The following is a 27,524-nucleotide window of genomic DNA, read 5'->3' on the forward strand; positions in this document are numbered from 1 at the left end:
ACAGAAGAATTGCTCTTTAATGGTGAATGCTTGTGCCTCACTAAATATACTTTCCGACGTGAGAGGCAGCAACAGTGCAGTGTGCCATGAGATGTTTTTCAGAAGTGCTTTATAGATTGAGTCCAAAGAAAGTAACGTCGACTGACTAATCACTTTATTTAAATACTATGGCACAAGAGGGAAAGCCCATAAAACGCCTTTCATGATTTGTTTTAAAGCCCCCATTCATAGAATAATGACAATGCATTGTCAGCGATCCTAAATCTCGATATTGCAGCCAAGTGAACTGTGACCAGTGAGTATTTGAGACTGTTCTGGGCCATATACAGTAATTATGGTGGTTCCTGATGGGTTGTATTGATAGAAGATTAAGCCCTCTGTCCTTGCTCCACAAACAGCTCTTTTACCTAGTGTTACACGCTTTGTTGTAACAGGTGCTTCAGATAATATCTCTCTTCAAGCAGCTTGACCATTGAGACCAACAAAATCTAAGTGGTGAGAAACCAAGCTGGCAGCCTGAGTGGCGTATAGTTGTGTTGGAAAACCTGCCCGTCCCATCTGGAGAGGAGCTTGGGATGAATTTTGAACTATATAGGTGGACAGTGTAAGCAGGCCACTATATTAGAGGTTCCTGGTCATGATGGTGCAATCAGAACCTTATAAGCGCTGTCCATCTCGAACTTCCTCAGCACCATGGGAATAAGGAGAAATGATAGAAAGACATAAGTGAAAACATTTGACCATGTCAGTGAGAAAGCATTTCCGTTAAATCCTGGTTGGTCGATTCTGCTGCCTCAGACATGGCATTCTGTGTTCTGCTCAGTGTTCCCTGGCATGTGATTTAGGTCGGACTGTTAGATGTGGCCTCTGTTGCTCACATTCTCTAAGCGTTGGTCTCTCTAGTGTTCTACAGATGCTGCTGCTGCAGTCACAGTTTTTCACACTTAGATTTTAGTTCACACGGGACTATTTACTTGGGGCTCGTTGACTGCTTGCGTGCCACTGATATCTCGCGGTTATCTAACATTATTTGTTTTCATTCCACTGTTTCCCCACACTGTTTTGGCCTTCTTATTTTTTTCTTGTTGGTTTCTTTGTTCTTGATATTGTCCATGCTGTTAACGTTACTCTGTCGATTGTCGCTCACTCTCAGCAATGCTATAGCTATTGACCACACTATTTGCCTTGGTCTCCCTTTTGCTCCACACCCTATGTTTTCATTTTGCTTTCTTTCTAATGTTTGGATTGGTATCACACATGTTCCATGTAAGTTTTGCTTTTTAATTTGCTGTTGTCCCACATTATTTTAATAATATCATGTTTGATTTCAAGCGTCATCTTGGACATAATAGAAAGCAGCACCAAAGCACCTTTATGTCTAACCACAGGATTCATACTCAGAAGCCTTGCTCAATCGCTCACCAAACTCACATGCAGATGCTAGGATGGGGATGCGAGGGATGTTAAGATTGTGAAAGGGAGGCTCTGGGAGGACGTTCTTGTGGCCTTGGGCCCACTGGGGCCCCATAATGAGTTCCATTTCTGCCTCTTGAGGGACCGCCATAAAATTTACCCCAGTGTATCTGGAGGACCTAGGCACGATTTACATTTTTATGATACAACCTTGAGTATCACTTTGTTCTGGCATTTTTCCCCTAAAAAAGTGTCTGTTGTGGGCTGTCTTTCTTGCCTGTAATTAAAGGCCTTCGGAGAGCATTCCTATAAAAGGGGTGGTCCATGAGAACTGTCCCTCAGATCATGGACCCTGGAGCATAAATGTTTTTAGCCTTTGGGACAGTAAACCATTTGGGTTTTCAAGCCATGTGTTGATTATGCAAATTATCGCATTTAGATTCATTGTGTGGATTTAATTCCATATGCATTTGCCTGTGTAGTGTCTCGGGGCTCTGGGATGGTAGCAACTGACGCAACAGGCTATTTTCCTAGGTCCTAGCTGTCCAGGTGCATATTCTTTACATACCCACATGTTTTACCTGGCTTTTAGCTATTAAGGGGCCCTAGCCTGTTTCTCTTATGTTGGCAAAGTTTGCCATTGATAAATAATTGACTGATGTAGTATGGAGTCAGCTTGGAGGGCAGGAAAATGTGTAGAGGAAATAGGCAGAGGAAGACTACTTTTGAAATGTCTTCTATTTGCACGTGCTGTGCACAATTCTGCCTTTTAGTGGATGGGTCCGGATTTGTTTCTGTTGTAAAACTTTCCTGTTTTTTTACCGAGTAGGCATCAACATAGTTCTAGCCCTTGTAAGACATTGATTATAATCCCATAATACCAATGCTTTAAATAGAAATATAAAAGTGCAGGCACTCGCTACTTAGAGTACCTGTTTGCTCCTGAGAAGTGCTGATACTCTCCAATTAAATGTATTGCAGCGGGGCTGAGAAGTTCTGCTATCCTACTCTCTACATCAGATTAAGGAAATGGAGGTACTCAGTACTGGACAGTACCTGCCCATTTGAAGCACCTCACAATACCCATGTGTGTGCTCGTTATCTTAGATTCTTTTTTCCACCATTGGCTGTGGAGGCCCATTGAGAGAGCTCCCAACTATTTTGTCGAAGACATTCATGAAGACCACGAGAAAAACGGAAAGTGCTAGAAAGAAGTCACTGAAATGGACACTCAATGCTGGAGTGAGGGTTTTCAGCGTTTGTTGGTAAAGGGGGAGGGTAAGGGATTTGATGTATTCTTGAGCTTATGTGAAGTCATTTTAGAGTATAAGCATGCCTATTAAGTTTTGCCCGAACTGCCTCGAAAAGTTGGGTTTAAATGAAATCCAATCCATTTATTCTGCCTCCCAAGAGACCATAAATTGGAGGTCTGTTTTCAGTGTTCACTGTTTAAAACCAAGACGCTAGTGCATAGAAATAAATGCAGTTGGATAGTTGGGCAGTTGGACCTAAAAAAGAGGTGCTCAGTCAGTTGAGGAAATAGGTTTCTCAAATGATGCTGAGGAAGGACCGGGGAATCACTGAGACACAGACCTGGAGGATATATTAACCTGAGGTTAGGAAACAGCGTGGAAAATGCTCTAAGCCTACTAGATTGCCACGTGCCCAAAAGCCCTCACTGGTGTCAAGAAACCAAGACATCCAGGCTACCTCTCAAGACCATAAAAGCACAAGTCTTCAAGCGAAACTGTAGAGTCACAGAAAATCAGTCACTCAACGCCAAAAAATCTTGCAGTTGAAGTTCAAGAGACTGCCTTCCTACTGGGTGAGGTGATTGAGTGTGAAGAGGGAGGAAGGGGCAGGCTTCCACAAATGTCAAGTTCCAGAGGGACAGCAAAACCTCCAACATTGTCGCAGTCAAGACAGAGAAGAGGGCACTGGAGGTTGAGAATAGAAAGCTTAACCTGGAAAAAAAAAAGCTTTAAAAGAAACTATGGCCCCATACAAGGATCCAAAGCGTAGGTGTTAAAAAGCAGGGACAGGACACACACATTGCAGAAAAGTAAGAAAACCAGCAGGAAATTAAATAAGACACAGAGATGGGAAACTAGGATTATACTTTTACATGGGCTGACTCGGGGGAGACAGGTGTTCCCATGCCCAAGGAGGAAACTTTATGAGAGGATGTCATGGCAAATTCCCTATGGGGGGGGGGGGACAGGCACATACACCCCAAGACCATCCCCTCTGGATGACATCTCAACATATCATGTGTTGGCGAAGAAAAGCAGTCGATACCTTTGGAGTGAAAATGGTGGTAGAGAAGGAAAATATGTTTTCTTCTTGAAACACTCAGCACAGCGTGCAGAAAAAAAATGTATTTCTACCCATGTTACCAAGCATAACCCAACAGGGTAAGGATGTGTTCTCACAGTCAGCATTTTCATAAGTACTGATTTCCTGCACAGAAAAGAAATATACGGCATTCACTCAGGACCCTAAGTATATCCAGAGACTTGTTGGGGCAGGTTCATTGATATTAAGCTGAGAAAAGGGACCATATCACCAGCATTCATGGACCCTCAGCTGGAAAAGGAGAGCAAAAGGGAAGCAGTGGGCAGGAAACTGGGAAGACAACTGCCACACAGTGGCGAATACCCAGCTCTACTGCCCTACTAAAAAATCAAGCATACCTGCACTTGAAGCACGTAGAGGACCTTATGTTGTGTATCCTAGAGGAATACCAGAAGAGGGCTGGAAATCAAATTGAAGATAGCAAAAACATTGCCAACTTCAGCCTTAAGTCTTAAACATTGCTGATACAATGAGCATGCAGTTCGTAACCAGCAGAGTAGTAAGGAAGCATGCGTAGGTGTGTGGCTGCGCGTTTCAGGATTCAAACCAGCGGTCCAGTCAATTGTCATTAAAATGCCCCTTACAGGCAACAAACTCTTCAGCCCAGGGGCGGATCTGACTCTTGAGACAATGATGTAAGCGAGACGGGCAAGTCCATGGGTGGCCCTGAAGGTGTACAGATCTTCCTTCGAAAGAGGGATATCTGGACGAGGATAAGCAGGAGAGATGGGTTTAGAATTCAAAGACACAAAGGCAAATTGGGGGCAACTAGTTTTCAAAATCCACATAGTGTTAGCTACAACAACTAAATACTTTTTTGAGTCAGACGAAAACCAAGAGGCAGTACCTCTAGAGAATCTGCCACTGTTTACTCAGGGGTATTTGATTGCAGCCCAACTGCACCCATTTCATGACCAGAACCTTCAGGACTCAGAAGCCAAAGCTTTTGAATTGTTGATATTTGGGGGAATATTTGACAGATCATGAAGCAGAACTGCTAGAAGAAGGTGAAAAAACTGATTCGAGGAAAGGACTCATGAAGGACAACTAATAACCACTGGACATCACCAAAACAAAGTGGTTACGCAATGGTGGTCATCGATCATGAGGACAATGAACGATCATCCGGGGGGACTGGAATCATCGAGGGAAATGGACCCCTCCGCATTAGATTCTGCCCCAAGTGCCACCATTAGGTTGCTCAAAAAGAAAGTCACAAGGCCTGCTACCTCTGTATGCCAAAAGATCACAGTGCCAGAGGCGGTAACGTGTACCAAATTTCAGCCAAGTAGCAGGCAAATTCTGAGGTAAGCGCTTTACGATATGATGTGGAGACAAAATAAAGATCAACGTTCCCTCGTGGACCTCGGCCTGTAAAGCGAGGATGAAGAAAACATTGAGGGAACAGGTGGAGCAAAAAGAGGTCTGATGTTGAAGAAGACCCTATTGAGCCAAAAGACTGAAGAGCTGCTGAAGAAGGCACATAAAGGGAAACCACAAAAGACATGTTAGTTGACGCCTCAAAGGTATAGTGGGCTTTAGCCGAATCATTCGGACTCTGACATCAAAGACACCCTTGACTCTGAAATCATCAAGAAACAAAAGGAGATCGAAGCAAAACAAACCCCACTTGTCCTGATGCAAGACGACCTATGGAGGAGGAACCTTGGTACAGGTTTGACACTGAGAAGCCATTGGGACTGAGAGGTGGAGAAGTAGCCCGGAGCAAGACACTGCCCCAAAGAGAAAAGCAGCATCTGTTCTCGATGACGAAAAAAGAGTGCTCATGATCAATAGAAAAAAAGAGTCCTTGAGGCTGAAATGGCTGTGATCCCCCAGAAGAAGAGGGGTTTTGGCAAATCACTAAGGGCCATATGTATGAAAGCTTTTTCCCATAGACACAGAATGGGTAAAATCCTTTCGTACATCTGGCCCTAAATGACTTTTGATTCCCCTCAAAACCAGGTGGAGTAAAGGGAGATGAGAAACAAGTTGAACTACAACCACTGATTACACCTGAACCCTAAGAGCAGAAAACTGAGAAAGAAAAACATGAGCCAGGGGGTTTTCCAAGACCTCTAGAGCGCCATGGGAGAACAGTGAGACCTCAACACCGATTTGCCAGCAGAGGGTAGTAAATTCTACCCTTTGAGGTTTTCACTGTTCTGACATTGCAATGTGCATCTACGGAGTGTGCTTAGAGTAAGAACAGTCACAGACCTGTTTTCTTCTCAAAACTAAACTGCCATCACGAATACCTTCTATACTGTTCTGTGCTCCTGAGCATTGTTGATCAAGCTAGGGAGGTGTTTAGAGAATCAGCATCATATAAAGCTGTAACTCCAAGAGTGGGGAAAATATATAAGACCTCCTCAAAGGACCTCTTGTTTAGAAATGGCAATATTGTGGTGGAGTCAATCTTTTTTTTTTGCCACTACCAGAAGGAGAGCCAGTGCCCGTATGTTAGTGGTTCACCACCAGAAAAGGAAAGCTAATGGGTGGAGATGGTGGGACACAACGTCGAGAGCGCGGCTGCTACACCATGGAAAATAACCAGCTCGAATGTACTCCTTAATTGATATGGCCATCTACAGTGGATGAAAATTAGGGAGTTAATGAAACACATCCCCAAACAGTACAGGAGGGTGAACACCATAAAAGAAAAAAGCAAGCCTATTTCCAGTATTTGCCTCAAGTTTACTCTGGGCGCATGTGCTGGCATTACCCTTAAGAGACACACCTGGGAGTCTAGGGCTTTAAACATGAGGTGCAGTCGATTTATTATAAACACTCCCTTTGCTGGAGATCGGTTGTTTACATTGGAAGCAGATGACACCCTTCAGCAGATAAAAAGGATAATGGCCAGGAAAGGTCATGGAAACCCTGCAGTTTTGCAGTGACATGAGAAGGGGGACTAGTGCAATGAGTAAGCTGTCAGTAACAGGAGACGTTAGTCCAACAAATTGGTGCATACCAATCAGCACCATCGCATTGGCAATTTCCTTCAACACCTTGCTAGCCCTCAAAATGGGCGAGTTCATAGAGCAAATGACTTCAAAGAAGTCCTGCCACTTAACACCTAGGCAGAAGGGGTTGGCAGAATAGGAGATTTCCTACAGGAATGGAGGTCAATCACCTCCAGTAAATGGATACTGAACATTATTCAACACCGTTACTATTTTGAACTCTCAAAAAAAACATCTCTAAGTGTGAGGCCTAGAAGGAGGACATGCACCAAGCACCCAGGGAACCTACTCTGTAGATTTCCTGATGCCTACACCAGACAAAACCCTTGAGACCGGTTCTGGATCTCCAGAGGGGAAAGGTGAAAGGACACAAAACACATCATTATTTTTTTTTAAAGTACCTTCTGCTGTGCTGCTCCTCTGTCCTCACAGCAGGCACAGGCTCTCAGCCTGCCGTGCGGCCAATTCTAATGCTGCTTTCATGCTGCTGGCAGCATGAAAGCAGAATTTGGATTGGCTGGAGTGCCCTGGCTTGACCCTCTGAGGCAGAGTGGAAACCTCTGCCTGCTGAATCCAACCCCGCAACACAGTGCCGGGTTGAAGAGAGCTCTGTATGCATGTGTGTTAGGCCGGCCCAAACAGTCGGGCCAACATACAAGCGCACTGAGAGGAGTGCTGTGCACCCCCCGTCCGTCCCTGTCACGCCCCATGGCCCCACCCCTTTTACAATAAAACAATAATAAACATTGTTTATTAAAAAGGTGGTTTGCAGCTGCTGCTACTGGTGAGAGGGTGACTCTCCTCCACCATAGCAGGGGAGCTGCCACTGGTACCCCGGTCGATAAGACAAGCTATTAAAGGCGAGGAGAAAAACACATATATGTTCTGGAACTGAAGTCAGTTTTTCCTGGCACTAATGGCTCTTCAGACCTTAGTAAAAGGGACGACAGAAAAAATCCATATGGACAACATGGCCTTTAAGTTTTACTTCAACATGCAAAGAGGACCAAGGTCATGTATTGTCAAACCTAGCCTAAGACATTTGAAAATGGATCATTCAAAGACTCCTAACTTAGATGGCAGTACAACTATCAGGTATACAAAACATAGAGGCGGACAGACTAAGCAGACAAGCAACCGTTTCACTTGAAGGGGGGAAAAAGCAAGTATTCGAAAAGTTTTTCAGCAGTGGGGCGTGCCACAGAAAAATGCAAAATGCCAAAACTGTACATTTTGGAGTCTGCACCACTTGTCCCTGGGGAATGCCATATCAATAGATGTTCAGGAAAATGTGCTTACACTTTTCCCCTAATATCACGTATGATAAACTAGGAGTCTCTAATGACTCTGATCTTGATATCATCGCAATGGACCTGGTGGAAATTTTGTAGGGAAAAGATCTTCTGTCATGCAAAGGGGACGGCTGTCACCTAGAACCAACGAGCCTTGGTCTAACAGCGTGATTCCTGAATACCCATAGTTTGGACATTTAAGGCTTCCAATGGACGTTCTGAGGGAAGTCAGAAGGACAAGTGCAAGGAACTGCTATTTTGCAGAGTGGAAGAGGGGTGGCCATTGGTTCAAGAAAGATGGTCTTATGGTCAGTATAGCATAGGACACCATAGACACTAGATACAAACATACCTGCTAGATCAACAGCTAACCTACTTTGCGTAAAGACCACCTATCACCTATAGTAGCATAGATGAAGGGACACAAGGGTAGAAGTTTCTTCAATATGCCAGTCTTCAAAAGATTCCTAGAATGAACAAAAAGGGCTGCACCACCCAGAACAGCACCCGCACCCATACAGAATCTAAATTTGGTGCTCACACAGTTCACATATTAACCCTTCAAACAACTGGATAAAACAGAACATAAGTGTCAACTTTAAAAACCACATTCCTGATAGAAGTTGAATCACTACGCAGGGTGAGTGAACCACGAGTGCTTAAGACACAGGAACCTTACTTGCAAATCTACAAAATAAGAGTTGTCATATAAACTAAGCCACAGTTATTGCCAAAGGTTATATCACACTTCCATGTGAAACAAACTATTTAGCTTCCAAGGTTTTTCTAATAATTAAAGACACATGCAGAAACAACTCCCATACGCTTAATGTTAATCAGGCTGTTATGTACTATCTGATTAAGACTAAGCAAATCAGAAAAGGAAACCGAATTGTGTTTCCTTTGCACCTGCAAAGTAGAGTTCATCAATGACATAAGGTACCATCACACAGTGGATAGTCCATTTGATTCAGAAAGACCAGAATACGCTAGAGGAGAAGGGCAGATACTAACCTTTAACAAACATTTTCATTAAAAAAATATATATATCATCCACTCGGTAATCCATGTGCACCTTTACAAAACCCAGTTATGTAGGCATTGAAGGTAACAAAGAACTACAAATGAGTCAAAACAGTGTTAAAGCATCTATTTGGAAGCATAAACTCCTATCAACTCAACCTCAAAAAAGGATATTGCAACAAAATCAGTGCACCTGTAGATGTAGTTTTGCATCTTGAAGAATTTTCGTGATTCACACGTAACCCTCTAACCTCCTCAGAATTAAGGTGCCTAACAAAATTTGGAGGGATTAAATCTGTTCACACAGGTGAAAGTCCAAGCAGACATGGATACAAGATCACTAAGGGCCTTCTGGGGTGCACGTCTGATGTCCCAAGTCAACGGACATATCACCAAATGGTGGCAGATGACACCCAGAAGGCAAAAGCGGACAAACAGAAAGATATTCTGGACCCCATCACTAGGTGGCTGAATAATGGACAGCATATGAATCCAGAATAGTATTCATGCTGCAAAACTACATTTAGAGTAAGTAAACATTTCATAGTCTGTGCAAAGCGTGTGATCCTAGAAGAGATTTCACACTGCAAAAGAAACCAGTTACCCATAATTATGATTTTTCTGCTTGATACTCTTCAAGATTCACATGCGAGCCTCCGCATTACAGGAGGTTCCTGGAAAAATGAAAAAAATTAATCTATGATGGTGGGCATTATGGAATTACTGCTCGCTTCATACAAGGGCTCTGCCTATGTCAATGCTGTCAATGCTGACTTGTTAAGAAAAACCCTTCTGAACCCAACCACTGGTCGGCGGATTGTGCAAATCAGATAAGTCTACAAGAGTTTCAAAACATAGTTGCAGGCAATTAAGTGGTTCCTTCCTTTCTGCATTGGCAGGTTATCCATGGCACACACCTGGAACTCTGGCCTAACCCATACGTGGTTCAGATCACTCTGAGGGACAGTATTTCCCATCCGTGGCACTGCATGTGTGTTATTTTCTGGTACTTCTCACTCCCTGTTGTATATTACACACTGCATGATACCTGCCAGCAGCTATGGCATTATCCACACCCTACATCGTTATTTATGGCAGCTGCACTATGCCCTGGCACGTTTCTTCCTTGGTAGATATCAGTGTGGGATGCCTCCGCTTTGGCCTGCCACACTTACTGTGCTGGTGCTTACTGCACAAAATATTATGCCATCCTTGGCACATTCCATATCATTGTGTAGTAGGCTTACCTTGTCGCGTTCTGGTTCACTTTGCACTGGGCCTTTACAAACTCATTGCCCTGGGTTTCTGGTTTATTAGTTGCCATGCCACATCCGTCTTGCAAGGGAGATCCTCTGTACTTCTAGCATAGCCAGTTATTATCCAGTCAGTGCTCACATATGCTTCTTATTGCGGTCGCTCACTCCTTTCTCCTTCTCTACTACAGAGGGAAGGCTCCTGCATGAACGAGGACGACTCTGTGGACATTGACAATGAGAATGGGACCCGCTTCGAAGAGTATGAATGGTGCGGCCAGAAGAGGGTACGAGCCACCACCCTCTTGGAAGGCGGCTTCCGGGGTAAATATGATTCTTCTTGACGTTATTTTTTGTTCACTCAGTGTTGTTGGTGTGTTCGTTTGGGAGGGGGAGGGGGGTATTTCCGCACCACCCTCTGTATCAGGATAGACGAGCAGTCTCTGACCCCCCTCTTGTATGTGATTCCCATGGAGGGCTAGTCCTTGATGTATTGGCACGCTCTTTGCCTATCTCCCATCTCTTTTTTAAGGTTTTGCACTGCTCTCGCATGCAGCGTCTGTGCTTACCTTTTTGGAGGTAGGTATTTCAGGACACAGGCCACAGCGGCTCAGGCAGCTGCAGTTTTGACACCCTGTCTCAGTGATGTGAGGTGCAGAGTTTTGTAAGCTGTGCATTTTCCATTGCCCACTTAATTAAGGAGTTGGTGTACATCCCTAACTGAGCTATGATCTGGCCCTCTCGTTGAGTGAAAGGGGGTGGGTTGGAGCATAGGTAGCCTGTCTTTGCAGTGTCCTTGGTTTTTGTCTGTACACTATTCGGAGTGTTGGTACTTGGATAACCTTCTGTCTCATTTGGAGTTTCGATACTTGATGTCCCAGTTCTACAGTTGTTCTACCGGTGTGGTCTGTGTCCTGCCGTCTGAGAGGCCACCACTCTGACAAGTGTGACTCTCAGGCTAGACCATTTCACAGCGAGCTCTGGGTTTGACGTTGCAGACCTCGAGGGAAATATCACTATAGAGTCAGACTAGAAAGAGAGTGGATGCTGTAAAGATGGTGTGATTTATGATAAAAACTGAACGCGGGATTGAAATAACTCTCTTGTGGTCGTGTTACCATTTTAAGCTGAAAGTAGACGTGTGATAAGAACGACGCTACTTTTTTTTTTATTCTGTGGCGGATATTCATAACTAAAACCATCTTTGAGACCAAATTTGGTGGACAGGGGAAGAGACTGAAATGTAAAACGTGGCTTATTCTGTCTTTGGATTGATTGTAGATGTGTCCGTGTACCTAATCATTTATGTAAAGTATTTGTAATTTCATTTCTGGCAAAGTTGAGGAATAAGACAAATATCTCTCTCTGAATCCACCCTTTCTGTGGGTAAACCTTTGTGCAATTGATCACACACTTTTCCCCCCACTTGCGCCACCTTATCCTTTAGTGGGAGACATTGTCCGCGTGAGAGGATGAGTGTTATGAAGACGTACTCCATGTGTCTAGGCCTTCGGCTTCTGGGGAATATTTAATCAGCCCAGGCCCTGTGGATCTGCCTTGGCTTGCACCTGAGTAATGACCACAGCTGGAATTACCCTTCACTGACAGCAAATGCTCCATGGAGGTTCTCCTTTGGAAGCTGAACTAGAAAATAAATAGTTACCGTAGAAAAGGTATCCCTATAACTACATGAAATGTGATGAAATCTATGCTGCACACACGCACTGGACATGTTGCTAGCTCTCTGATGATGACCTTGTTTGTTCATATTTCGTCCCTGCTCAGATGAGCTTGTCACTGGGGCTCTGTGGCACAAGCTCCTTTGTTCTGGTGGGATGGCAGAATTTCACCCAACACATAACCAACACTCTTTTAAAAAGGGCTGTTCAACTGAGGAAAAGGTGCCTGGAGAATGGACTGCTCTGGAATGATGCATTAACATCCATCTGTTGCCACTCAGTCACCCCTCCTGCCGTACAGATCAGTTGAATGAATGCAACAAGGTGGCAGGCTGACTGAGTGCAGGTCCTGCAGGGCCTACCGGCAACAGAAACACCACGTTTGTTTCCCATTTCATATCAGTGGCCCAGACAGGCACAGTAAAAATTACCATGGGTAGAAAGTGGAGCTGGTTTAGGTTTGTGGCTGGGGAGATGACAAGGATTCTGAACAGAATGACAACACCACACAGAAGTGTGAGACTGCTAACGAGGGAAGTGATAGAGGGCCACCCCAAATGCATAACAAAAGTAGTATCTAAGCCATTATGGTTTTGAGTAGGAGAGGAAGAAGGACACAAACATACTACACACCAGTCAACTAAGGCGGAAGAGGACACTGGTCAGTATGAGCAACAGGAAGATGAATTACCAGCTTCTCGTTTCGAGAGCCTGTTCTTGTATCTAGTTATGAAGGATCATGGGTCTGAAGTCCGTTTATACGGCATCCTGAACTCTGCATCCTCGCAGTCCGCAGTACAAGCCAAAGTAACAGTGGGCACTTAGATAGAAGGATGGGTGTGCATTGTCCAGTCCTGTGTTGATAATGGGGATTTTACAACAATTACTATAAATGAGGTGAAATTATAACTAATGGTGAACATACTACACAGACACAACCTTTCTTGTTGTGCATGTTGGTGGCAGCCTAGTGGACCTGGTGGAGTTGAAACTAGAGTTTTGCAGCATAAATCGTTTTCTGGACTCGCATGCTGTGCATCTATTCTGCCATCTAGTGGTTGGGTCTGGAATTGAGTTTTGTCCTTTTAATTTTTGTTTGAGTTTTTTCCTCAACCACCATTTGGTAGTAAGTCCACTGAATTGTCACGTGGCGCTCCAGAGGTTCTGTGCGTGGTCATCTTCAGATTCTTTTCCTTGCCATTGGATCTGGGAGCACCCCAGAGGAGCTTGGAAGAATATTCGGGGAAAGATGAGAAAAGGCAGTAGTCTACCACCGGAAAACATCAGAACACTGGAAGCTAACTGAAGAACAGAGAAGTGAAACCTTCTCTGCCCCGAAAAGGGGACCCTGCCAGTGAGATTCATGTGATCAGGGAATGTAGAGAAGGGAGGCAGCAAAGGGTCATGGAAAATACCCCCTTTAAATTCTGCTACAACTGCCACCACAGGCTTGCGCAGAGGATACGCAAGGGTATGCGTTCTGTGTCTACCAAAGGACCACAGCACCAAAAATTGTGACGCGTGCACCGAATTTGTACCGAACACTGAAGTCAAGACTTGGACAATAATTAGCACACCACGCCATGCCTTTCCACTGTTTGCGGTAGTGGGCAGAATTCTTAAGGTAAGCACTCAGGAGGCCTGTCACTGTAGAAAGCACACTGCATCGAATGGGAGTGGGAAAGGGCCGATGTATTCGTTCACAGCTGTGTAAAATAGTTGATACCTTTTGGAACGCAGGGGACCCTGTAAGTGGGAAAAAATTGACTTACACTCTTTTCCTTGAAGGCAGAATCTTTTACAGCAGGTGAATCTCTTGTGAAGGAGAGGGAGGCTAGTCAGTAACAGTCCTGATGGCGATATTTTTAAAGACTAGGCAAACACATTTGTAAATCTACAATGTGAATAGCTCACTGCTCACAAAATGTGATCAACCACCGATATTCCTGAGGTGGATCCACTGGTTTTATTCGGCGGCATCTGAAGTACATGCATCAGTTAGTACAAACTCTGACTTGGGAAGAGTTCATTGTATGGGTCGGAGTTCGCTGCGGTTCTGTTAAGGACAATCTTGTTTGCTCTTCACCATTTTACTGCGCACGGGTTCCACAGCAGAGAGAGGAGTGGTGCCCCAGACTTGAGTGCTTCGGGTAGGACAAACAGGTACATTGTGCTCCCACGCTCCAGCCTCTTCCCTGGTAAAGGCGACTCAGATCAGCCCGGAATCCATCTGTTCTTCAGAAGCCGTGGTCTGTAGCGCCGCAGCCTTCTGCTCTGACTATCCCTTAAACGGATTTGCCTAGTGGTTAAAAGCAGTTTATGGTCCACTATTTGAAGGTTGTTTTCCCCTCAATAAAAGGGTAGGTGTTGGTGTGAAATTGACAGAGGGCAGCCTCCTTGTCTATAAGGGGCAACAATCACTTCACCTCATAAGCTCCTGTCATCCAGTAATGGCTTCTGAAAGTTAGGAGACTCTGGAGAAAGAAGGCATCAAGATACAGCCTGGAGCGCTGGTTGGCGGCGGGAAGACCATCCTCTCCATGCAGCGTCAAGAGCTTTTCAGAAGATGGCGTCCGCCCGCCTTTCCATGCAGGAGTGCTTGTTTTTTTCAAGCCGGCTTGAACAAGCCAGGAGTCCCATCGCTTGTACTTTTTGTAGTGGACACTGGGGGTCGATTGACACCATGCTCCATCTCGTCAGAAGACAGAGTTTGTAAGGAAAGGGGATAGCAGAGAACAGGCGCTATGTCAGGTTATCGATCGGCCTTCCACCGAGGAGCTGAAGGCGGCCCGCTCCCAGCACGAGCAGCAGCGTGCTTAATGTGATTGAAAGGCAGTTAAAATGGCGCTGACCTTTTCAGGGGGAATTAGATTGCCTGCCAAGAGTGGTTAGAGGGAGTGATAACGCCAGCTTCGGGAAGCCGTCCAGTCAACTTCACTGGAAAGGAGAAAGACAAGGGACGAGCCAGTAAGCGGCAAGTACCATTTAAAGTGTGTGCGACACTCGTTGATAGAACATATTGTCATCCCTGCTGTGTACTGGTTGTCTCTGGGCCCTTTCGCCTCCTGCCAGGCACACGGACATCGTAAGCGAGCCTCGCAGTGTCTGCCTCTGGCTCTGTAGACTAGGCGCTAGGCCCATTCGCGTCCTGCCGGGCACACGGCCATCGCAGGTAAGCCTCGCAGACCCTGTCTCTGCTTGGACTCTGGGCGCTAGGCCCTTGCACCTCCTGCCAGGACACGGACATCGCGGCTGAGCCTCGCAGACCCTGTCTCTGCTTGGACTCTGGGCGCTAGGCCCTTGCACCTCCTGCCAGGACACGGACATCGCGGCTGAGCCTCGCAGACCCTGTCTCTGCTTGGATTCTGGGCGCTAGGCCCTTGCACCTCCTGCCAGGGCACGGACATCGCGGCTGAGCCTCGCAGAGCCTGCCCTTGGAAGTGGGGTCGTTGGCCACCTATACAGTGCCTGCTCCGTGGAGTGCTTTGGCGACGTAAGCCTTGTTTTAAGGCACCGTGTCAAACCGGCGGGAGAGGGCGAAGAAGAAGTGGTGATGCTATGTGCAAGGGATTGCACGGGACAGGTCACTGCGCCCTGTGGACGCTGCTGGAATTTTTTGTCACAACACAGTGTGATTAGTTTGGGAGAGAGCCTCTTCATTGTCCTGAAACTTTGTTTGCCTGCTTACACATTTGGATTACAACGTTGGTGAAATGTTTCACATAGTTTTGTTTTGTTGCATCAGTTATTAAACCTCTCATTCAGATATCTAAAAGCAGAGCACCATAACAGCAAACTCACTTGTCAGACATACCCCTTATAAGCCACTTTCCATCCAAGAACAAAGTCCCATTTCTCGTTTTTACAGAAAGGAAATAGGATCTGAAACCGTTATTCCTTGTGTTTCTCATACTGGGTACCTAATTTTTCATGGTTTGTGTGTTAGATTGCCACATCACACAACCGTAGACTACAAGTAATTAGTTGTATAGGTAACGATAGAAGAATGGGCCCTTAAAATATATCGTTTTTGGTTGTCCTTACAAGTAACAAAACTAAAGTTCTAAAAATGTAATCAGAGAAAAAACTTTTGCATTTTTGGGCCAATCCCTTCATTGAAAGCAATATATTTTGCTATACTTGAACACATAATCGTGTTCCAAGTTCCAGTGTGCAGATATAGAAAGTGATTATGCTTCTCTGAGGGTATAGCACGTTCACCTGGAGTTATGCTGTGTTGGTATTTTTTCCAAAGATTCCTGAAGGCAACTGGATGAACTCTATCAGATCTCCACCCTAAAGTGTCCTAGGGCTCGACACTGCTTCTCCGGGAATTGCCTTTCTGTTTTCTATTCTTTTCTATTTGTTGATTTTAATATTTCCGTTTAAGCTTTTAATGGGTTTCTTTAGCCTGTCCAGTTGCTCCTGCTCTGCCTTGGACAGATTTCTTCGCTGCCCACTTCTCTTTGGTGTTTCCCATGGTACCAGTGCTAATTCTTCTCCTCTTACTGGTGTACAGAGTACCCTATTAACATCCTGCCCCGCCTCTTTATCCTCTAGCAAGTTTCAGCCAAGAAATGACAAACCGTCATTTCCGTTTTTTGCCAGCTGCTTCATCTCCGCATCTTTCCATAGTCAAGTACTGGAAGACTTCTAATTTACTTCATCTGAACTGAAATAAAACGTCGATTCTCCTTTCTATCTTGCCCTTCCTCTAGTCTCTTTCAGCCCTCTATTGCATGTGATTTGTGGTTATGATAATCCTTCCCTAACTGTCCTTTGTTTCTTGCATTATCTGCAGTTTTCATATAGTATGTATGGTACAGATATGTATATAGCCCTTTCAACCCCTGATGTGGCTCTGAAGCGCTTTGTGTAGAGATAACATATCACCACAGGAACTTTAGTCAGTGATGTATTAAAGAGGATAGTAGTGGTAGTCCTGCGTCAAATTAGCGCTATGCTGTTAGAGAATTATCACATGCAACTGTTGCTACTATTACATGCTGGCATCAGTTACCTTCATGCGGTTTTTGTCAATACTTCTCTTTAACTCCGAAACTTATACTGCACTTTTCAGGGCAATGCTTCCATGTGACATTTTGCTCAAAGCTGTGGATGAAAGCACTGGAGCTTCTGAAGACTTATGGCAGCAACATTGAGCTTCTAAAACAAGACTGCAATATCCCTAAGTTCAGAGCATCCCTTTTTTAGGGTCGAGCCTGCGTTGCATGCGCTCGCGCATGCGTATCGCAGCGAGACGCTATTGTATTTAAAAAAAGGCTCGGAGCCCTGTCAACTTCACGTCAGTGTTTTTTATTGGTTCGTGGGCTTGCCTAATAAAATCTGCTTGCTTTCATTAGTCGAAGGCAAGCATACGTCATGCCTTTTCCGGTGGTTAGCCCTCCTCGAGCGCAGCGACCAAGAACCGAAAACATGCAATGCTCGCTGTTTTCCATCGGGCTCGTGGACTTCTTTTTCTCTAATTTACGAGCGCGATCTCGCTTGGCAGAAGTTACATAGTTAATTTCACTTTTTCGGGTTGTGTACATAAATGCACTTTTGCCCGATAGGTGAAAAGTCGGGTTAGGAGTTTACAACGCGATCAGCTATAACATGAGCAAATGCGAGACCCGTTGCATTGTAAATGCTTGTTTTTTTTAGTGCTTCACTGTCAAATAGGAAGCTCTTCTATACAGTGTGAGTCACACACCATAGTGAGATGGGGGCTGGGATGGAAGCTGTATCTGCTGTTGTACTAGGACACCAAAATAGCTACCGGATCACATCTCCCGCCTCGATCTTAAATATTGCCATAGATTGTGCTGACCCGAGTGATGGTCTGGCTTAATTGTTACTTTCAAGTTAACATGGCATCTTGAAACTTTAATATGTTTCAAGTGAATGGGACTGAGTTGAAAAAGAGCTGGTCATTGCAGATTCAGTATCAGTCTTTTTTTGTTTTTGTTTTTTGACTTGTAGGAGAATATTTTCTGTCACTCATTGCTTATTCATGTCCCATCTTGTCAATGTTGCGTTAGCCCCTTCAATGGAGCATGGCCTCTGTACTATATTTCTTGATTGACTGGCTTTTTGAGCACTACTTTTTTTGTTTTTGATTTGGCAGTCCACGAGAGTGCATTTGTTTTCCAGCTGTCTCCCTCGTGTACTTCTCTTCCATTGCAGTCTGTGGCACTCACTGTTGCTTGTGTGCTTCTCTCCACCCCCTCCTTGTTGCGCTCACTCTTTTGTACCTTTCTTGCTCGTGTTTCTCCACTTCCTCCTCTACATTGCTATCTTGCTTGTTGTTTTTCTCCCCACATCTGTGCTCCTTATTCATTCCGTCCCCCAGCATGTTGCTTCCCCCATGCCCCTCACCCCACTACTTGCCCCCAGCGTTGCTCCACCTCACCCATGTATATACAAAAATAAATTTGCACTTTTTTGTTCTTTTATTTGTCGATCCAACTCGGATCAGCAAGTAAAAAGAAAAAAAAGCTCTGCATTGTGTAGCAGGTACAAGCCTGGGTCACGAGCCTATAAAATGGTGCAAACGCCTGCCTCAAACTTTTTTTTTATCATGCATGCTGAACAGTATCGGGGATAATGTACTGAATAGGTAAAATCATTGACAAAGCTTATAGGTATCAAATGTGGGACCTATTGGCTTTGCCAGTGCTTGTTTTTTGTTATCATTTGGCCTAGAAGGTTCTAGTCGTAGAGCGTTTATTATACTACCTACCGCTGGGTTGCACTAATATCTACGGCTGGATTGCACAAAAATTGTCTTAATGTCAATGTAATATTAAGGCCTCTATTTATACTTTTTTAGCACCGCAATAGCGCCGCTTTTTGACGCAAAAGCGGTGCAAACTTACAAAATACAATTGTATTTTGTAAGTCTGCGCCGCTTTTGCGTCAAAAAGCGGCGCAAATGCGGTGCTAAAAAAGTATTAATATGGGCCTAAATCTGCCAGAAACGAAACCAGTGCCATGCTCGGAACAGCGTAGCTGTTATAATCCTTAATGTGTATTAGTAAAGGTATAAAGCCGTCCTAAAACCTCAAACTTCCGTGAATCTCCAAGCAAGCACTTGTTGACGCTACCCCTCCCCACACAGCATGCTGCTACCCCATTGAATCGTCAGTTTTTGTTATTTTCTTCAAATGAAAACCTGCACAGATCCTCATCGCCGCTCCCCCGGGCTGGCACTTTATTCACGCGCCTTCTGTTTTTGTCCATTTGAATACACACATCCCCGGCTCCACCCACACGCATGCGGTCCTGTCACACACCTGTCAGAAGGCATTAAGCACGTGCAGGCTGAGCCTCTGCGTGACGCTGGCCGGACCCCTCCGCCCACCTGCGCGCGGCGCCACGCACTGACGCATTACACCGCGGCGCCCGAAAGCCGCCTAAGTGTGTTTGACGCACGCCAACTCCCTGTCTCCGCACTGGATAATTGCATTGTCAACTGTTCAGCCAACAGGCAGGTGACAGCGCGCGCCCATTGATCGCCCGAGCACCGGCACTCGGCGCGGCTGTCAGCTGCCCAATCAATAGAGTTTACAAAAGACACCCTGAACAGACCTGTAACTAATCTCACTTGGAAGCTTACAAGGTGCTCTTGTTTTACCCGTGTTGTCCCCTTCCCTGTGAACCGCCCCACCCTGGCCCAGACTCGGGGAGCCCCGTTTTAACTCTGCACTCGGACTTCGTTGCTCTGTCTTGGATATTTGTTCGAGATGGGGATTGAATGCACAATCGTGTCCCAGGTGCTGCAGATGTACTCGTTGTTTGTACTGGAATTCTCGGGATTCATCCACCTGTCCATTATCTGCCCCCCCCCCCCCCCCCCCTTTTTAAAAAAAAAAAGAAAATGTTTATTTCCACTTGATATTAACTGCTTTAAAATGTAACGCAAAAAAAAAACGGCACTGATCCAGAATATATTTTTCGTACTGTCTATGGTTCAACACAAATGTTCATTCATCGCGATTTTCTCCTTTTTGTCAACGTGTTTCTGCTCATAAATAAGCAGCATCCATGTACTCTGATCGATATGCTGTTCAATTGATTAAATTAACTGGATTGTGTTTGTCCTGCCCGGCCTTGGGATAACTAGAATTAATTTGGGCTAATGGGAGGAAAACGGCGCAGTGTTTGTCAAATTATGAGCTCTTGGTGGGGACGTGTGCCCCTCGCCCCTTCCATGGCGGTTCGGCACGTGGCCATCACATTCTCCGTTGAAAGAGGCCTGCTTTGGCTTTGGGTCCTCGGCGACCATGCTGTTGCCTTCAGCTGCCTTGCTGCTCCATACTGGGCTGCCTGTGGGAGCACTGTTTTCTCTCTCCTCAACGCGGTGTCGATATTGGCACGAAAGCGACATTCCTCTGATCTGCTGTCAGCACTGCTTATCGATCTGGTGATGTGAATCTACTTAGCGATTCCAGATTACTTTTAATTCCCTGGTTCCACTTTCGGTCTATCACATTGTGCCCTGTCCCACCCCGCAAGTAATTCCTCCCCAGTTAAAGAGCCACCTCTTTAGTCCATTGAAATGTAACAACTTTTGAACGGTTTTATGTTGGTTCTTTAAATATTTAATATTTTTCCAGTGGTCGAATGAGTGCCACCATAATAAACTATGATCTCAACTATCTAAAAAAACGAATCCACTCCAAAGTGAACCAAGTAAAGAGTGTGCTCCCTCCGCATCCCACAAACCCTTTTCTCCCAGCTGCTAAAATGATAATCTTTTACTCCAGGAGATAAATCGTTGTTAAACAAGCATTGGCAAAGCCAATAGGTCTCGCCTGTGTGAGAGCTATTGACTTTGTCATTGCCTTCTAATCAGCAGCGTGGCTGCTGTTCAGGCTAGCTAAAAGTTAGTGGTGTGGAGTGATGTAGAATAGGGTGGGATAGGGTAGTACAGTTGTAGACGTAAGTAACTAGAGCACAAATAGAGGTGACAGATATGGTGAAAGCATCATAAATAAGCCCTATGCCTGTGTTAAAAGTATATCACATTGTGTCTCCTGAAATAATATTGATACACTTCTAAAATCAAAAATAATAGTGTGCTGCAAAAAGATGAGGAAGAACAAAGAAAGATGAGGAAAAACACATACACTTGGTCCATGTCCAGGGAGGAGCTAGCATAAGAAAGGAATAGAAACTTATGTGGGTTAAGCAACTGAAAGACTGCAAGTGAGAGTGACAACAAAAACCACTAATGATATGCTGTGGGCGGGTTGTAAGCTCACTGAAATGTAAATAATAAGTCTAGCAGCGCATGCGCTGTTTATGTGGGACCTAAAAAGAGGTGGATGAATGCGCAAGGGAAAGTCGAATAGCCTTTGGTCTCATCACTCTACCCAATTTCTCGGGTATAGATCTCAAAATAATAGACATATCCAACTGGAGGCTGTTTTTTCTTGCAAAGCTATGCAACATCTGATGTAGCTCTGCCTGGGACTGCAGCTTCCATATGTACCCCAGGCCTCTCAAATTCGAATAGTGACCATTTAAAAAGAATGTGGAGTTGTGCTTCTTAAAAGTGCATATCTAGACTAGGCACTGCAAAGCCTCCAGATTCCCTAGCTGCTTTCATGGTTTCCAAGTCTAGGACTTGTGCCTGCCCACATAAACACATCTGTTGCTTTTTGTAGCTGCTCCAAATTTTTAGGAGAGCTTGATATGGGAAGTGCTTGAAATAAATATATCTAGGAAGAATATTCATTTCATCGGTGTATATCCTACCCAGCCAGGAGACAAACAAAGGACCCGAGTTACTGAAAGGTGTTACAGATGGTGACAGTCTAGAGTAGTTGGCTTCCTATAGCGTAGACCACGATGAGCAATATAAATGGCTATGTACTCAGTCTTTTGTTACCCATTGGAGGCCCTAAATATTAGAAATATGCTCCCTGGTTGTTCAGTTTAGGCCTACACTTGGTGATTTCCTGTGTTGAATTTCAAGCCAGAAATGGCACTGCATTCCTCTATCAAAAGCATTGCAGAACCAATAGAGTCCTTGGGATGTATAAACGTAAGTAAATCACCATCGCTAAATAAGTGCATTTTATGCTACAGGGAGTGCAGAATTATTAGGCAAATGAGTATTTTGACCACATCATCCTCTTTATGCATGTTGTCTTACTCCAAGCTGTATAGGCTCGAAAGCCTACTACCAATTAAGCATATTAGGTGATGTGCATCTCTGTAATGAGAAGGGGTGTGGTCTAATGACATCAACACCCTATATTAGGTGTGCATAATTATTAGGCAACTTCCTTTCCTTTGGCAAAATGGGTCAAAAGAAGGACTTGACAGGCTCAGAAAAGTCAAAAATAGTGAGAGATCTTGCAGAGGGATGCAGCACTCTTAAAATTGCAAAGCTTCTGAAGCGTGATCATCGAACAATCAAGCGTTTCATTCAAAATAGTCAACAGGGTCGCAAGAAGCGTGTTGAAAAACCAAGGCGCAAAATAACTGCCCATGAACTGAGAAAAGTCAAGCGTGCAGCTGCCACGATGCCACTTGCCACCAGTTTGGCCATATTTCAGAGCTGCAACATCATTGGAGTGCCCAAAAGCACAAGGTGTGCAATACTCAGAGACATGGCCAAGGTAAGAAAGGCTGAAAGACGACCACCACTGAACAAGACACACAAGCTGAAACGTCAAGACTGGGCCAAGAAATATCTCAAGACTGATTTTTCTAAGGTTTTATGGACTGATGAAATGAGAGTGAGTCTTGAAGGGCCAGATGGATGGGCCCGTGGCTGGATTGGTAAAGGGCAGAGAGCTCCAGTCCGACTCAGACGCCAGCAAGGTGGAGGTGGAGTACTGGTTTGGGCTGGTATCATCAAAGATGAGCTTGTGGGGCCTTTTCGGGTTGAGGATGGAGTCAAGCTCAACTCCCAGTCCTACTGCCAGTCCCTGGAAGACACCTTCTTCAAGCAGTGGTACAGGAAGAAGTCTGCATCCTTCAAGAAAAACATGATTTTCATGCAGGACAATGCTCCATCACACGCGTCCAAGTACTCCACAGCGTGGCTGGCAAGAAAGGGTATAAAAGAAGGAAATCTAATGACATGGCCTCCTTGTTCACCTGATCTGAACCCCATTGAGAACCTGTGGTCCATCATCAAATGTGAGATTTACAAGGAGGGAAAACAGTACACCTCTCTGAACAGTGTCTGGGAGGCTGTGGTTGCTGCTGCACGCAATGTTGATGGTGAACAGATCAAAACACTGACAGAATCCATGGATGGCAGGCTTTTGAGTGTCCTTGCAAAGAAAGGTGGCTATATTGGTCACTGATTTGTTTTTGTTTTGTTTTTGAATGTCAGAAATGTATATTTGTGAATGTTGAGATGTTATATTGGTTTCACTGGTAATAATAAATAATTGAAATGGGTATATATTTTTTTTTTGTTAAGTTGCCTAATAATTATGCACAGTGATAGTCACCTGCACACACAGATATCCCCCTAACATAGCTAAAACTAAAAACAAACTAAAAACTACTTCCAAAAATATTCAGCTTTGATATTAATGAGTTTTTTGGGTTCATTGAGAACATGGTTGTTGTTCAATAATAAAATTAATCCTCAAAAATACAACTTGCCTAATAATTCTGCACTCCCTGTAGTCATCCTCAGAAGGCATTCCTTCTTCCTCTGGTGCATCTCAAGATTTAGCAGTTAATGGTTTCATAGATAAAGTAACAATAAGGGTCGAGAGAGGGCACTCCTGTTTCATCTTCTTTAGTATAATCTGGAAAGTCTTCACCCCATTAATACGCATTTTAGCCTTACGTAACTGGTAGTTAGCCTAGCTAGACATACGCATGTTTGTCAATTCCACAGGTTTGTGAATCATTGTAATGTTCTCTTCCGCTGTAGCTTTCATTACCGTTTTAGATTGAAGGAACAAATTAAACCTGTCATTTCAAAACTGCTGATTAATAGTTTGAAAGTCCATAAGGAACATGTATTCTGTTAAGGGTTAGTGATTTTAGAACAGACAAGGCTTCCTTCTGTGATTTCGGGAGCTCCAGTGCTTCTCTAACAGCAGTGATTAGTTTAGGTCAGTGGTTCCCAACCTGTGGTCAGGGGACTCCCAGGGGGTCTGCGAAGCGTCCTCAGGGAGTCCATGACTGCTTAGAAAATTAAATAATATTAACAGAAAAATTAAGTATAGAAATAAAGTGGCTAAATGTGCAACTGAAAATTGTAAAATGTACTGTAAATGTCAAGGAATTTGAAATTGGAGGCTAAAAATTAAATTAGTGTCTTCAGATTGATAAGTGGGAGCAGAGGAGGTGTGTCAAACAGAATATAGTATGGGTTATTTGTGTCTTCAATCGAATTTAGAGACGCTCCAACCTTCCTATTAAAATTATTTTTTAAATGTGTATTTGTTTGCAGATTAAATAAAATGTGTTCTCATTTGTTAATGTTTGACGAACGCTTGTTTCTGTTTTTTTTTTGTATTGCTTTGCTTTTAAAATCATCCATGCTTAGACCGGGGTCCCCGGCTTCCAGTAATGACTTAGTGGGGTGTCCCGGATTCCAATAATGATTCATTGTGGGTCCCGGGGTTCCAGTAATGGTAAAGTGGAGGTCCAAGGAAGTCAAAAGGGTGGGAACCACTGGTTTAGGTAATCAAAGGGATTGTGGAAAAGCTTGTATGTTGGGCATTATCCACTATCACCCCTGCTTAGGTTTCATACTAATGCTGGAAAATTTCCCTTTTTTTTTATTCTCTGTGTCGAATAACCTGTGTGTGTTCATTTATGTTGGGGATGCCAGCTGTTTTAAGTTGTGTCGTCAGCATAGAATCCACCTTCTAGGATTTATTATGACACTTCTGCTTGAAGCATAAGGGTGCTTTCTTGCTGCTTTTTAGTGTCTGGTAAATTGAGTTGTCCTCTAATAGTCTCTTCCCTTAGTTTTTGGGGTAAACCCTTCCTGTTTTATTCAGCTTGCCTCAACTCCTCCTCTTGTTGGTCTCTCGTTAGTTTTCCCACCCTTTGTTTAGTTTTAGCAGAGGTACAGTGGCCTCTAATCACAGGTTTAAAAGCATCCCATAGAACTGTCTAGAAAATGGTATTATTCAGCTTATTGTCGGATCACATATTTAAAGTTTTGAATAATTATCCTTTCTTTTAGAAGGGATCAATTGAACTTCCAAGTTTTTTTTTTTTAGCACACAATTCAGTTGGATATGTTATGATTGCGTGGTCTGAAAAAGTTATGAATCCAATGTATGAGTTTAGTGTCACTCAAAAGTGACTGATCGCCAAATCAGATCTATTCTAAAATATGAATGCTGAAAGTGGGAGAAAAATGTACCATAGAAATCCTGGGGGTTAGTCGCCTTCCAAATGAATGCCAGGCCTAACTAACATAATTATATTCTTAATCTCTTAGCCATCTGTCATTAATGTGTCTGTCTAGTCTTGTGTTCAGGATGAAGTCCCTAAGCATTCAAGTGTCTCTGTGTTCCCTACCTTCACAAGGTTTAGTGTAGAGTTTAAACAACTCTTGACCAATGTTTGGGGTGTAGAGGGAAAGGATTGTAATGGGTCTTTGCCCCCCAAAGTCCCTTGTTGGTGTATACATCTTCCTTCTTTTTTGTCTATTTTTAGCGATGATCCCTGAACCTGCACACCTTTTCTCCTTAAAAAAAGAAAAAAAATGAAAACATTTTTTATTGCCAACATTACCCCACATTTCCTTGAATATACAACAGCTACATATTGAGTAGGATACATCTTCAGCCTCATCAGTCTGGTATCTTGTTTAGTGAGCTGCATCTCCTATAGACAGACATCAGATTTCTCATCTCTCTGAGCGTTCCATCTTTTGTAACATTTAACTGGTGAATTAAGTCCTTTCGCTTTGCATGCACATATTTTCACCATCACCTGTTTAATAAGGATGGTTAACACCCTCTTATTCAACTGGCAATGTCCCCTTGTTCGTTTTTGACATCTTGTAAAGTTTATGGTTGTGTTAGTATCCCTAGGAGTTAGACCCCTATCCCTCTCTCTCACACTACCTTTCCCCCCACACCAGCCTATCCTTTCACAGGCATAACAAACATAGCGAACTATCAACTTTAGCCTGTGAAATCTAGGGAGGGACTGGATACATCTCTAAGCCAATGATGTGTCATGGTCTGCTTTCACTCCATTTACCCCCCAAGCGTCGCCTAAAGAAATCGAGACCTTCTGTGTGTGCAAAAACATTTTCATCTGGCTACATCTTTCACTTCGAAGTGTATCTCCTTCAAAATATGAATGTTATACAAGAAGGTGTATTATTTAAAACATTTAAGTCTACACAGAAGGCCAATGATTAGTTCCAACCACATAGCCACTGCATTTACTATTTATGTGTCGACTTGCTTTGAGGGCTTGCTTTTTTTCTCCATTTAGTCATATGCTCTATCGAGGGGTCCTGATTCCAGTTTGGGATCTTCTGATAAACCCAAGACCTCCTAGCTCTCATCTGCCTTATATTATTAGGTGAATAGTCGTTTCCATTTGAAACCACAAACAAAGTAGAAAAGTCCACCTGGATCGGACCTGTCTTTTTCCTAATTCTGCAGTTACTGAAAATAATGAATGTTTTCTGTTTAAAGTGGCTTGGGAGACATCTTGGAACGAAGGTCGAACATTACCTTGAAATGAGAATGTATAAGTTGTTCTCCACTCCTGAATGATTGTATTCTTGATGGGTGATGACCCCAGTTTAACCGAGATATCTGTGGGACACACCTCGATTCCTCTCTTGGTACAATTCGGTGTGCTCTTTAAATAGGAATATGGTCGGAGTCATCCACCTGCAGAATTGCTCTAAAAAGGTCTGCACATAATTTTTCCTGCAGTTCTTCCTCGCATCCTCTTAAGTTACAAATGCTAATATCAAATCCAGATACATCTTCTAGTTCTAAGCATTTATCTCCCAAGTCCATCTATTTCTCCTTTTCAATCTTTGAGCACGTCTCCTTATACGTTCCATCTCCTGACTGAACAATATTGTCATCTTCATTTGTGCCAACCTTCACTCCCATCACTTGCAAGTTTTTAGTCATCTCGACTGTGGTTGCAGTCATCTTTGTTTTGAAGTATTGTAATTGCGCCAACACCATCTCTGAAGTCTTCTGATGCAGGTTCGTCTGGCAGCTTTGAAGATAATATTTAGTTAGCAGTGTCAGTATTTTTGCTGCAATTGCCCTGGGAGTGCTTCCATTTATCAGTTTCTTTGGTAACATCAGTTCTCCCCAAACTGAATGGCTAGCCCTAGCAGTCCCTAATCCATTTCTGATTGGTTTTACTCTTAGGCTTTGACTTCAAGAGTGCCTCAACGAGCCAATAGTCTTAATTAAAACCCCTGACAATGACCGTACTTTCTATTCCAAATAGGAGCTTTGGAGGAGATTCTAGGTCATGGTTTTGACTGTTCCACAGTTTGAAGTTCCCTTTGTCTCTAGCATTATAAATATCATAAAGGGGAACAGAACCAGG

General features: G+C 43.9%; 1 protein-coding gene across 6 annotated transcripts in view; it reads left to right on the plus strand.

Moving 5' to 3' along the window:
- RNF220 (ring finger protein 220) overlaps window positions 1–27,524 on the plus strand; it is a 539,236-nt gene that overhangs the window by 465,466 nt on the left and 46,246 nt on the right. For all 6 annotated transcript variants that reach the window (XM_069232799.1, XM_069232801.1, XM_069232802.1 and 3 more), the window contains one exon: window positions 10,494–10,626. In XM_069232799.1, the coding sequence (XP_069088900.1) occupies window positions 10,494–10,626 (133 nt within the window). The remainder of the gene's footprint in view (window positions 1–10,493; window positions 10,627–27,524) is intronic.

The sequence above is a fragment of the Pleurodeles waltl genome, chromosome 4_2 (genome assembly GCF_031143425.1).
Source record: "Pleurodeles waltl isolate 20211129_DDA chromosome 4_2, aPleWal1.hap1.20221129, whole genome shotgun sequence".
Classification (NCBI taxonomy): Eukaryota; Metazoa; Chordata; class Amphibia; order Caudata; family Salamandridae; genus Pleurodeles; species Pleurodeles waltl.